The 12,794-nt window shown below is 41.3% G+C and overlaps 1 protein-coding gene across 3 annotated transcripts in view; it reads right to left on the minus strand.

The window, feature by feature from the left end:
* Positions 1–12,475, minus strand: part of ctnnal1 (catenin (cadherin-associated protein), alpha-like 1) — a 133,152-nt gene extending 120,677 nt beyond the window's left edge. The window contains exon 1 of one of the 3 annotated variants that reach the window (XM_062047182.1): positions 12,049–12,475. In XM_062047182.1, coding sequence (XP_061903166.1) covers positions 12,049–12,144 — 96 coding nt within the window. In that variant the 5' untranslated portion in view covers positions 12,145–12,475. The remainder of the gene's footprint in view (positions 1–12,048) is intronic. The other 2 variants (XM_062047181.1, XM_062047180.1) reach the window with 2 other exon arrangements.
* Between the last annotated feature and the right edge of the window lie 319 nt (positions 12,476–12,794).

The following is a 12,794-nucleotide window of genomic DNA, read 5'->3' on the forward strand; positions in this document are numbered from 1 at the left end:
CACCACGGAGTTATTGAATCGGTTCAGCTGATTGGAGAGCGAGCTTGCTTCTTACTTCTGTTTTGTCTGATCAGCTGTTTTACTGCCTTTTTACAGACACCATTTGGAAACAATTAGGGTATGTAAAAAAAACATTTACAGAATATTTCTGTGTAAATATCTCATTTCACAACAGTGTGGCTAATATATGGAAAAAATATTTTTTTGTCCCCTAAAATTTTGTGGGTGCGGCTTAATACCGGTGCGCTCTATAGTCCGGAAAATATGGTATATGCAAATCCAGAATGATATTTGTTTATTTGTCACATGAGCGAGCCAAACACGTGGTAGGCGGAGCTTAAATCCGCCAACAAGTGCTTCTCTCCACCTTGATGACATCACAGCACCAAAACCGTCCTTGAGAAACATTGTTTCTTTCCACTATGGCAGAGCTCTGTTGCTATGGGAACACTCCGAAGGGGGGGGGGGGGGTTAAGAAAAAAAGACTGTCCTTGATGCCTACTTCTCAACAGTGTATGAAATCAATGATTCTGAACTCGCCGTGCATCAACGCTGCATTGAATTCAACACAAGAGCAGAACTTTGTTGAAGGCCAAAGTGAGCCCGAGAGGGCGATAAAGCAAGTGAGGGGCCCCCTGCAGGCGAGAGGCTATAACGGGTCTTTAAGTAAAGTTTACAGAGGCCAGCTCCTTTTACAGCTCGGCAGCCGCTAAAAAGAGTTTACTGCGGGGTAAATAGGATTAAAATCACAGCCGATTTAGCGTCTGCCTCAGCACCACTTCTGATAAATAAACCTTCTCACGTGGTTTGTGTCGCAGGTGAGCGCTCACCTCGCTTGCACTTGATTGTGTTGGAAGTGCAGGAATGAGGAAGATGAGACGGCAGGGTCTTGGTGTCAACGGGGGGTCTGGGTCAGTGGGAGGAGCCTTCCATGCATTCTTTGTCCCAGCCCGAGAGGAACGTTCACGCCGGTCCCCTTTGGCCCCCCCCGCTAGTGTTCCGTGCAGATGTGGGACCAAGTCATTGTTTTGCAAGTCATAAGTAAGTCTAGAGTCTTTGCCCTCAAGTCCCGAGTCAAGACAGGCAAGTCTCGAGTCAAGTCCAAAGTCAAGACTGGAAAGTCTCAAGTCAAGTCCCAAGTCCGAAGATTAAAAAAAACAATTACAAACAAAAAAAATCTAAACATGCAAAATGGTGACCTTTGTCCATACTTGCCAACCTTGAGACCTCCAATATCGGGAGGGGGGGGCTTGGTCGGGGTTGGGGGGTGGGTGTTTGGGGGCGGGGGGCGTGGTTATTTACAGCTAGAATTCACCAACTCGAGTAGTTCATACATATATATATATATATATATATATATATATATATATATATATGTGTATATATATATATATACATACATATATATATATATATATATATATATATATATATATATATATATATATATATATATATATATATATATATATATATATATATGTATGACATACTTGACTTTCAGTGAATTCTAGCTATATATATATATATATATATATATTTTATTTTTTTTTATTTACATAGAAAAAAAAAAAAAATACTTGAATTTCAGTGTTCCAGAGGCTATCCATTAGATGGCAGTATTGTCCTGTTTAACTTCTCCGTTCATGATGAGTATATCATTTCGGCCGCCATGTCTGTAATTTCCTCGTTCTTCTGCTTCGTCTCCTTGTTGTGTGCGCAGTTGTGCACTCTATAAAAGCCCTAGATGTTATGACGTCATTGGGCAGGCAAGCTGTTTATTTCGTGGGAAAGCGGACGTGAGAACAGGCTGTCCCCACTCAGTCTCAGGTCCGCATTGAGCTGGAGGGGGCGTGGCCTCCAGCTCCGGCTGAATACCGGGAGTTTGTCGGGAGAAAATCTCTGCCGGGAGGTTGTCGGGAGAGGCGCTGAATATCGGGATTCTCCCGCTAAAAACGGGAGGGTTGGCAAGTATGCCTTTGTCATATAAAACTCTTACTTGTATCACAATATTGCCAATTTGTTTTGTTGTTCTTGTAAAATAGTGACATTTTGTGAGTAACATGATGACTTTTGTCATCATTTTTCCAAGTAAAATTCCTATGATTATTATAATATTGCCAAAAGTTTTTTTTATAAAATTGTGACTTTTGTCGAGTAAAATTACGACTCTTTTCATAAAATTGCCAACATTTTAAGCTTTTCCTGGAAAATTGCGACTGTCATTGAGTAAAATTCCAACTTTTATCATAATATTGCACAAATGTTCAGTTTTTCTTGTCAAATTTTGACTCGCGTTGAGTAAAATTACAACCTTTATTATAATACTGCCAAAATTCTAAGTTTTTCTTGTAAAATTGTGACCTTTTTCTTGTGGAATTCCAACTTTTTATAATTGCATAGTATGTATATACACTACCGTTCAAAAGTTTGGGGTCACCCAAACAATTTTGTGGAATATCCTTCATTTCTAAGAACAAGAATAGACTGTCGAGTTTCAGATGAAAGTTCTCTTTTTCTGGCCATTTTGAGCGTTTAATTGACCCCACACATGTGATGCTCCAGAAACTCAATCTGCTCAAAGGAAGGTCAGTTTTGTAGCTTCTGTAACAAGCTAAACTGTTTTCAGATGTGTGAACATGATTGCACAAGGGTTTTCTAATCATCAATTAGCCTTCTGAGCCAATGAGCAAACACATTGTACCATTAGAACACTGGAGTGATAGTTGCTGGAAATGGGCCTCCATACACCTATGTAGATATTGCACCAAAAACCAGACATTTGCGGCTAGAATAGTCATTTACCACAATAGCAATGTATAGAGTGTATTTCTTTAAAGTTAAGACTAGTTTAAAGTTATCTTCATTGAAAAGTACAGTGCTTTTCCTTCAAAAATAAGGACATTTCAATCTGACCCCAAACTTTTGAACGGTAGTGTATTATTAATGTTGTAAATACACTTCTTTATATATCTAGAAAGGGTGGTCCTAAAGAGGTAGGCAAGTCAAGTCCCAAGTCCTGCATTTTGAGCTTTGAGTCATTTCAAGTCATTTTAAAGGCCTACTGAAATGATTTTTTTTTATTTAAACGGGGATAGCAGATCCATTCTATGTGTCATACTTGATCATTTCGCGATATTGCCATATTTTTGCTGAAAGGATTTAGTAGAGAACAACGACGATAAAGGTCGCAACTTTTGGTCGCTGATAAAAAAAAGCCTTGCCTGTACCGGAAGTAGCGTGACGTCACCAGAGGAAGGACTCCTCACATTTGCACATTGTTTACAATGCAGCGAGAGAGATTCGGACCGAGAAAGCGACGATTACCCCATTAATTTGAGCCAGGATGAAAGATTCGTGGATGAGGAACGTGAGAGTGAAGGATTAGAGTGCAGTGCAGGACGTATCTTTTTTCGCTCTGACCGTAACTTAGGTACAAGGGCTCATTGGATTCCACACTTTCTCCTTTTTCTATTGTGGATCACGGATTTGTATTTTAAACCACCTCGGATACTATATCCTCTTGAAAATGAGAGTCGAGAACGCGAAATGGACATTCACAGTGACTTTTATCTCCACGACAATACATCGGCGAAGCTCTTTAGCTACTGAGCTAACGTGATAGCATCGGGCTCAAATGCAGATAGAAACAAAAGAAATAAATCCCTGACTGGAAGGATAGACAGAATATCAACAATACTATTAAACCATGGACATGTAACTACACGGTTAATAATTCCCAGCTTGACAAAGCTTAACAATGCTGTTGCTAATGACGCCATTGAAGCTAACTTAGCAACGGGACCTCACAGAGCTATGATAAAAACATTAGCTATCCACCTACGCCAGCCAGCCCTCATCTGCTCATCAACACCCGTGCTCACCTGCGTTCCAGCGATCGACGCCGCGACGAAGGGCTTCACCCGATCATCAGAGATGACACTAATTACAGACTGCGTGGTCGGTAGTAGTGGGTTTCAGTAGGCCTTTAACCACAGACTAATATATTTACACATATTGTGTATGCTTTCAAAACGCTGTATTTATGTATTAAAACAAGTGCATTTGAAATTGCAGGGGAAAAAAATAGTGCTGACATTGCACTTCATAATAGCACTATTAACCAGTCATTTTAAACATTTAACTCATTCCTTTACAGAATAAACACATTTGAAAAAACAAGTGCAACTGTGCTTATTTGCACAAAAGTGTTAACACTGTATTTCCATGGCATATTGCATTGTAACTAGTTCCACACTAGTTTCTATCCTGTTCTTACCTTATCTCATTGATCTCATCTCATACTGTATGTGTGTGTTGATGTGTGCTTACACATGAAAAACATAATAAATACATGAACATAACAATGAACAGAGTTATACTTTTTAGATGTCAGGGCCCTATGCAATATGTACACATATTCTTAATATAGTTGTGGAGAGGCGGGGCCGGCAGGCCGACAGCGAGGTAGGGCACACCGGAGCCCGCTCCAAGATGGCGGCGAGGAGGCGTGGACGGCGAGCGAGCAGCGAGGCGGGGCGCGCCGGGTTCGACGCCGCAAACAGTATCAGGTGCGTGGATCGCCCAGCTGGGCACAATCAAATAATCCTCGTGAACTGTATAAAAGGGCGGCAGCCGTGGACGCGAGGGAGAGACGAGAAGGAGCCAGAAGGAAGCTGATACAGAGCGAAAGAGACTGAGAGCGCAAGGGAGACGACGACGCCCGAAGCTGAAAAGCTGAAGCGGAGGAGCGAGCAGCAGACGGAAAGGCTGAAAAGCGACCCGGCAAGAGACGCATTCTTTGAAATAAAGAAGTCTAAACCTGCTCGTCAACAATGTCATTCCTTGGTGGTCCTTGGAACCCGCACGACAGCGAGCGACGGTCACATTTGCAAATGTGACCGTCGCTCGCTGTCTCCGCCTCTCTCCCTCCGGTGTGCCCTGCCTCGCTGTCGGCCTGCCGGCCCCGCCTCTCCACAATAGTATACATTTTAACTGACCTTTATTTAATAATAATAATAATACCTGGGATTTATATAGCGCTTTTCTAAGTACCCAAAGTCGCTTTACATGTTTTTCTGAACCCATCATTCATTCACACCTGGTGGTGGTAAGCTACTTTCGTAGCCACAGCTGCCCTGGTGTAGACTGACGGAAGCGTGGCTGCAATTTGCGCCTACGGCCCCTCCGACCGCAACCTATCATTCATCATTCATTTCACCGGTGTGAGCGGCACCGGGGGCAAAGGGTGAAGTGTCCTGCCCAAGGACACAATGGCAGCGATTTTTTAGATGGTAAGAGGCGGGGAGCGAACCTGCAACCCTCAGGTTTCTGGCACAGTTGCTCTACCCACTACGCCTAGGGATGATACTCGAAACCGGTTTTCCCGGTTGTTTGATAAGAAAAGAACCGGGTCCTCGGACTCGAATCCCTTTTTGAGAACCGGTACCCATTATCGAGACCACTATAGTAAAGGAAAAGAGTTGATTCTTTATTCGAATCCCTTCCCAACCAGAAATGCTCCGTGGGACATCACAATAAATGACGTCACGTAGCTCAGTCATTAGGCGCAGATAGCGAAAGCAGGAAAACAATGGACGGGAAAAAGCGCTCCAAGGTGTAATACAGTTCAAAACAAAAGCTATAATCCATCGAATAACTTCACTGAGAGATTTTAGCAGGGTAAAACACATGACGAACACTTTTACGACCAACCGGAAACATAGCAACCAGGCTAGCAACGCACCTCCTTTACGGCAGCTGTCACAACGTTCTTAAAGCAACCGCAGCACATACATATATATATAACACATCTCCCTTTTTGAACTTTTGTTTTTCTTTCCTTGTAAACAAAACAAAATCACACTGTATATGTGTTGTCTGTCTAATTATAAATAACGCAGACGAGGCGTGTTGGCTGAGTTCTTGACGTTTACTTTCACAGCGTGGCAACATGCAACAACACTTTTCGGGGCTACCGCGCATGCTCGTAACTCCCGTTGCATGCTGGGTAGTGTAGTTGTTATATTCTCTAGCTCATAACATTTTTCCCCCTATAAAGAAATAATGTTAACTCAATTAAGTGTATTTCTTTTTTTAGCTTTAACTTTTCATTTTTTAGCATTGTAACCACATTTGCAAACAACTTTTCTCTTCATAGAATGTTCTTTCAATAAAGAAATAAAGTGCAAAAATGTCAAAGCATCATAACAAACAGTTATGTCAAATAGCAGCAGAAGTGCACTTTTTGGAGAGCTGTATTATTTTCAGTTTTGTTCCCAAAGGACTGATTTTATTTAACACTATATTATTATTTATACACCTATAGTGATCACAGAGACAGGTTGTTTTTGTATTACTGTATATATTTGTTTCTCTGATAAATCCCACTTAATATACTTTGGGTAACAACAGTCAATATTTATTTATTTTATTTTATTTTTTTAGGTGGGTAACAGTCAATATTTATTTATTTATTAGATTTTATTTTTTTATTATATAATAAAAGTGAGCTTTTGTTAAACCAAATATTGTGTGTTTTTTTCCATATACAACAACCTATCTGGACTCGATAAGAGAATCGATAAGGAATCGGTTCGATAAGAGGATTCGATAATAGGCTCGAACTCGATAATTCCTTATCAAACATCATCCCTAACTACGCCACGCCGCCCCATTTGACTATGTTTGTCTTTTTGTAGGTGGCTAAAATACGCGGTGCTGCTGACCGCCGTCTAACGTTACTTATGTATAGGCACCTCATGCAACCCTGCTTAGAAAAAATCACTTGACAAAAAGTATGAATAAGGTAGCGAACTGCAGTGGACGCAACAGATTGCCGTGTTTGCAATAACGTTATAACGTTAGCAGTGAGTTTACAGCCTCACTGATTTAACTACACGGCAAATAAAAGTAACGTTACTTAGCCAATAAACGTTAGCTTACATTGAAAACGTACCCTTCTTTGTGCAACTTCAAATGTCGAACGAAGTTGGAAGTTGTTGCGTCTCCGTCTGTAATCTTCGAACCGCATGTTTTGCATACTGCAATTCCTTTTTTGTGGACCAAGACGTAGTTTTTGTACCCAAACGAAACTATCTTTGGTATAATTCTTCCTCACTGGCGCGTTGTTTGACAGCTCTTCTTCGTTGGTTGTCCTGCAATTTGATTGGATGAATGCTGTGGGATGATAACAACGAGAATCTAATTTGATTGGATGTTGTACCGACAGCACACACGCTGACAGACACACACATACTCAATGAAAGATACGGAGCGCTCCTGAATAACTTTTTAATCTTTGGGTTTTGGGGAAAGTAGCAAGTCTTGTCAAGTCAAAAGGCTCAAGTCCAAGGGAAGTCACAAGTCATTGATGTTAAAGTCTAAGTCGAGTTGCAAGTCTCTTTACATTTTGTCAAGTCCAGCCTAAAGTCATCAAATTCTTGACTCGAGTCTGACTCGAGTCCAAGTCATGTGACTCCAGTCCACACCTCTGGTGCCGTGAGATACAGTCTGGTGTGCCGTGGGAGATTAGCTAATTTCACCTATTTGGGTTAAAAATATTTTTTGCAAACCAGTAATTCTAGTCTGCAAATGATGTGTTGTTGTTGAGTGTCTGTGCTGTCTAGAGCTCGGCAGAGTAACCGTGTAATACTCTTCCATATCAGTAGGTGGCAGCCGGTAGCTAATTGCTTTGTAGATGTCGGAAACAGCGGGAGGCAGTGTGCAGGTAAAAAGGTGTCTAATGCTCAAACCAAAAATAAACAAAAGGTGAGTGCCTCAAAGGAAAGGCATTGAAGCTTAGGGAAGGCTATGCAGAACAAAACTAAAACTGAACTGGCTACAAAGTCAACAAAAACAGAATGCTGGACGACAGCAAAGACTTACTGTGGAGCAGAGACGGCGTCCACAATGTACATCCCAACATGACATGACAATCAACAATGTCCACACAAAGAAGGATAAAAACAAATGAAATTTCCTTGATTGCTAAAACAAAGTAGATGCGGGACATGTTTATCTATAGGACCAAAGGAAGACATGAAACTGCTACAGGAAAATACCAAAATAAGAGAAAAAGCCACCAAAATAGGAGCGCAAGACAAGAACTAAAACACTATGCACAGGAAAACAGCAAAAAAGTCCAAATAAGTCAGGGAATGATGTGACAGGTGGTGACAGTACACCTACTTTGAGACAAGAGCTATAGTGGTGCATGCTTGGTTATGCTTTAAAATCTTATCCAACAATTGCGACAACCACTTTTTACTACACAATACAGAAAAAAATAAAAGCATCAATAAAAAACAAGCAAACAATTTACAGTCACAGAATAATAATTACCATATAAACATAACTACACAATATAAAACCAAACAAATCATCAACGAGCAAACTAATTTAAAAACTCAGATAAAATATTACTCTCTTTTTAAAAACCTGTTTACTTTCAATGCTGGTGAGAATTCGAGGCAGGTTATTCCAGAGCGATAAAGATCTATAAATAAAAGATTTCCGCAAAGCATTCTTCCTGGGACGAGGGAGTACAAAATGCCCCTCACTGGATGCCCTGGTATTGTGATTATGTATAGTGCTACTGTGAATTATTTGGGCCATGAGAAAAGCAGGAGTTTTACTACCGGTTACTGATTTGAACAATATAAGAGTATTAGCCGACAACCTGTTCTGCACTGTTAGCCAGGAAAGAGAAGCATGCATTTGGTTCACATTGGTTCTTAGTGAACAACCAAGAACCAGCCTTGCTGCCCTATGGGTGAGGGCCGACATCCGGGCAACTGAGCTACATACGGGTTCTTCGAGCCATAGCAACCAGACTGGCGTTGAAAACAAACCGTTGCCATTACTCTTTAACCTGCCGACCTACGCTGGTTAAACCCGTCATTCTGCCTCCAAAATGCCGAAAAACTGTGTTGTTTTTGGTTGTGCTAACCACAACTGGAAACAGGGAAAACAAAGGTTGTATTTTGTTCTGCCAAAGCGTGATAAAAGCCCACAGAGACGAGACAAATGGCTCGCAGCTTTACACCGGGAAAACGAGGACGGTTCTCACTGGAATCCCCCAAAGTCCCGGGTCGTGTGTTCGGATCACTTCGTTTCTGGTAAATATAAGGAACAAAAATCCACCTTCTTAACCACAACTAGGCAAAACCGTCCGTGCTAATGTTGTACTTGTTGAATTTGTACCTTATAATGTTCGACAGCTGAAGTTGTTGTTGTACAAAAATAACATGCGGTATATACTATATAGTCTATAGCCTAGCTAGCTATTTTCGAAAACCGGTTTCGTTTAAATTTGCACTTAACAGTTGGGTTTTTAAAAACCAATAAACCCTATAATTTTCATGTTGCCGTTTAATCAACTTTTCAAGACAGTCGCAAAATGCTGTCTGCAAGACTTTTCAATACAAAGACATATATTTTGTACATTATTCGCCTGCTGTACTGCGCCTTCATAAGGCTACAACTTACAAGGACCAGGCTCCTAGGGGTCAGTCTGCTTTCTTTTGGGGTTTTTTGCCGGACATTCCAGTATTATTTACCCGTAATCTTGGTATTACTTTCCTTATTAGGTTATTTTGCCACCTCCCCCTTCTCTGTTTAAACTCTCCTTTGTTGTACTTAAACAATACATGTAGCCCTCAAATCTCTCAATATTTTATACACTAACACTTGATCTTGTTGTTGATAACTTCCGCGTCTCTTTCTTAGTAGCGCGCAGGCTAAGCTAACTAGCAAGCTAAGCTAAGCCTGAGAAGCTTTAAAGTTCACTGAGACGAGTCTGACGCAAATAATACATTTTCGTTTTTTCACACGCTATGCGAATAAGTAAAAATGCGTAAATGAAGGATTTAACGCCGACTTCCAAGCCACAACGCTCGTTAAATGCTTTTTCTGTCAATGCTGTGTTCGCTGTGAGCTGGTTTGTTTTCAACGAATTCCCGGTTGCTAGGGGATTGGTAGGTGGAAGTGACGTAGGTCCGCCCTCACCTATTCTGGACAATCTGGAGCTTACTGATCTCACCACTTGCAGCAGACGCCCAGACTGTAGAACAATAGTCTATATCAGGGGTGGGTAATTAATTTTTACCGGGGGCCGCATGAGCAACCCGAGCACTGCTGGAGGGCCACATCGACAATATTTCAATTAAATTTTGCTCAATATTTTTTTTTATATATACCGTAAGATAAATAATAATAATAATAATAATTAATAATAATACTTTCATTTAACCTAACTTAACTTTATACCAAAAGCACTGCTTTGGAAATCATTTGTACCCCTTTCAGAGATCACATTTAGTTCCCCTTAAACATCCTCATGTTGCACAATGAAATGTAAGCATAGGATGAAGTGTGCATTCCTGTAACTTTCTCTAGTCACAACATTCCATGATTAATATAAATAAATTAACATTAATAATAAATGACAGTAAAATAAGCACACGTATGACTGAGGAGTCATAGTGTAACTTTGTGTGGTGTTTGAGTTGTCCGACTTTTTGTGTGGCCATAAACGCACCAGTGGATTAGTGGTATGCGTGTTGGTGACAGATGACAAGTTGGTTTTGGCCTGGTTTGTACGGCAGAAAATGACTAGTTTTTCGAGATAGAAGTGTTTTACTCATGTTTTTGGTGTGGTTATGGCCGAATATAAACAGTTTTGTTCAATAAAGTGATCGATATAATTCCTGGCCTCGAAGCATCTCGATAGACGTTACAATAATTGAACGGTGTTCAATTGAACGGTGTTGACGAACACCGTTGGGGCCGCTTGTTGTCACTGTCACTCAAAGTTACATTGCAAAATTACACAGAATAAATGTGTTTATTTTGTTTAGAATTCAGATGGGATTTGATTTGGTGCGCTGCATATATTTGCTGTGCGCAGAGGACGTTTGAGCAGTGCGCAATTGCGCAGGCGCGCACCTTAGAGGGAACGTTGCTTGGCAGTCCATGTCTTGTTGAAAACACGGCATTCGTCGTCAACTTTTCTCTTTTTAGCGTCTCGGGTGTAAACCGTGCATCACTTGTCGCTGTGCACCTTCACTCGCAGGTTACACCCGGACATACGCCCATAAATAACACTTTTCAAAATAAAAGCAGCACGGTGGTATTGCGTGCATGACATAGATGTTTTTTAAACTTTATTTTGTCATTTGTGATTGCAGCTGTTCACATTCACTCACAATCACGCACGCACGTACGTCCACACGGAAGTAATACAAATAACGCTTTTCAAAACAAAAGCAGCACCGTTGTATTGCACACTCCACATAGATACTTTTTAAAATTTATTTTGTAATTTATGATTGGCCTCACGCGGGCCGGACAGGGACGCACAAAGGGCCGGATGTGGCCCGCGGGCCGCAGAATGCCCAGGTCTGGTCTATATGACACAAGACTAAACTCTTAACAATTTGACAAAGAAGGTGGAATTGGATTGCATTGTTATGGTATTGCTGTGTATTGTTTTGTTGGATTGATTAATTTAAAAAATTAAAAAATAATTTAAAAAATTAACAAATCGATTTTTTAAAAATGAGAATCGCACAACGTGAGAATCGATTTTTTTCCCACACCCCTAATAGATATATATCTTCTTTTGTATCTTTTTTACTATTCATATTACTATATTATTGTGTACCGGTATGCACCTTAGGAGATCTGCTCCAATGTCGTTGTTCTGTGAACCTGTTCACTGTAATAATGACAACACAACTCTATTGCATTCATTCACCACAACAGCTTCACCCATTCATGCTCACCCATTCATTGGGACTTTTACAACCGCTAAAGAGCGCGCGCTAACCTTTAGTCAACTTTTGCAGAAGTAAAAAAAAAATAAAAATAAATAAACAGGCCATGTTGTTGATAAACGCACACCGTGTTACGTCATCTTGCAGGTTCTGCCCAACAACAGGCAAAGTTGCGACAAAAGTGCGCCATTTGCAAGAAAGTGACTCCAAAAGTGGAGAAAACTTTAAAAGAAGAAGAAAGAAAGAAAGAAGGAAGTGAAAGTGGACTCACCTGAGACACCAGCGGGATCAGAGTCTGCTCCACAGAGCGGGTTTTTATTTCCAGGCCGGAGTCGAAGTTGCCGTGGCCGCACGGAGGTGAAGCCATGCCCGCCGAGCAGCGCCTTCCCGGCCCGGCCTCAGTCCACGCGTGACGCCGCCGCCACCCCGGAGCTGGCGGTGGAAGGTGGAAGGTGGAAGGTGGCGGGGAGGAGCCGCTAGTGATCCACGCCGAGGTTTGATGGCGACCGACTGGTCCTTCTTCTTCTTCTTCTTCTTCTTCCTCCTCCACGCAGCGGCGTGGAAGTTGACTGGAGCTCGGCGAGGCACAGACTGAGAGTGTGTGCGTGTGCGTGTGCGTGCGCGTGCGTGTGTCGGCTCTCAACGCACCACCCTGGGCAAGCGCATGCACGCGGCCGAGTGCGCGCCATGTTGGTGCACCATCGCCACGATGTTGTGACGATCGTGGCCACTTTTTTTTGTCGCAACTGGCGAAAAAAGTGAGCGACTTTTTTTTTTTTTCTTTTCATATTGTTTTTTTTTTTACTCCCATTAATGACAATTTGATAACTGGTATATGGGTACCAAAAAAAAAAAAAGTAATAAAACTAGATAAATGTTTGTATTGATTGATTGATTGAGACTTGTATTAGTAGGTTGCACAGTGAAGTACATATTCCGTACAATTGACCACTAAATGGTAACACCCGAATAAGTTTTTCAACTTGTTTAAGTCGGGGTCCACTTAAATTGATTCAT

This window comes from Entelurus aequoreus, linkage group LG05 (genome assembly GCF_033978785.1).
Source record: "Entelurus aequoreus isolate RoL-2023_Sb linkage group LG05, RoL_Eaeq_v1.1, whole genome shotgun sequence".
Classification (NCBI taxonomy): domain Eukaryota; kingdom Metazoa; phylum Chordata; class Actinopteri; order Syngnathiformes; family Syngnathidae; genus Entelurus; species Entelurus aequoreus.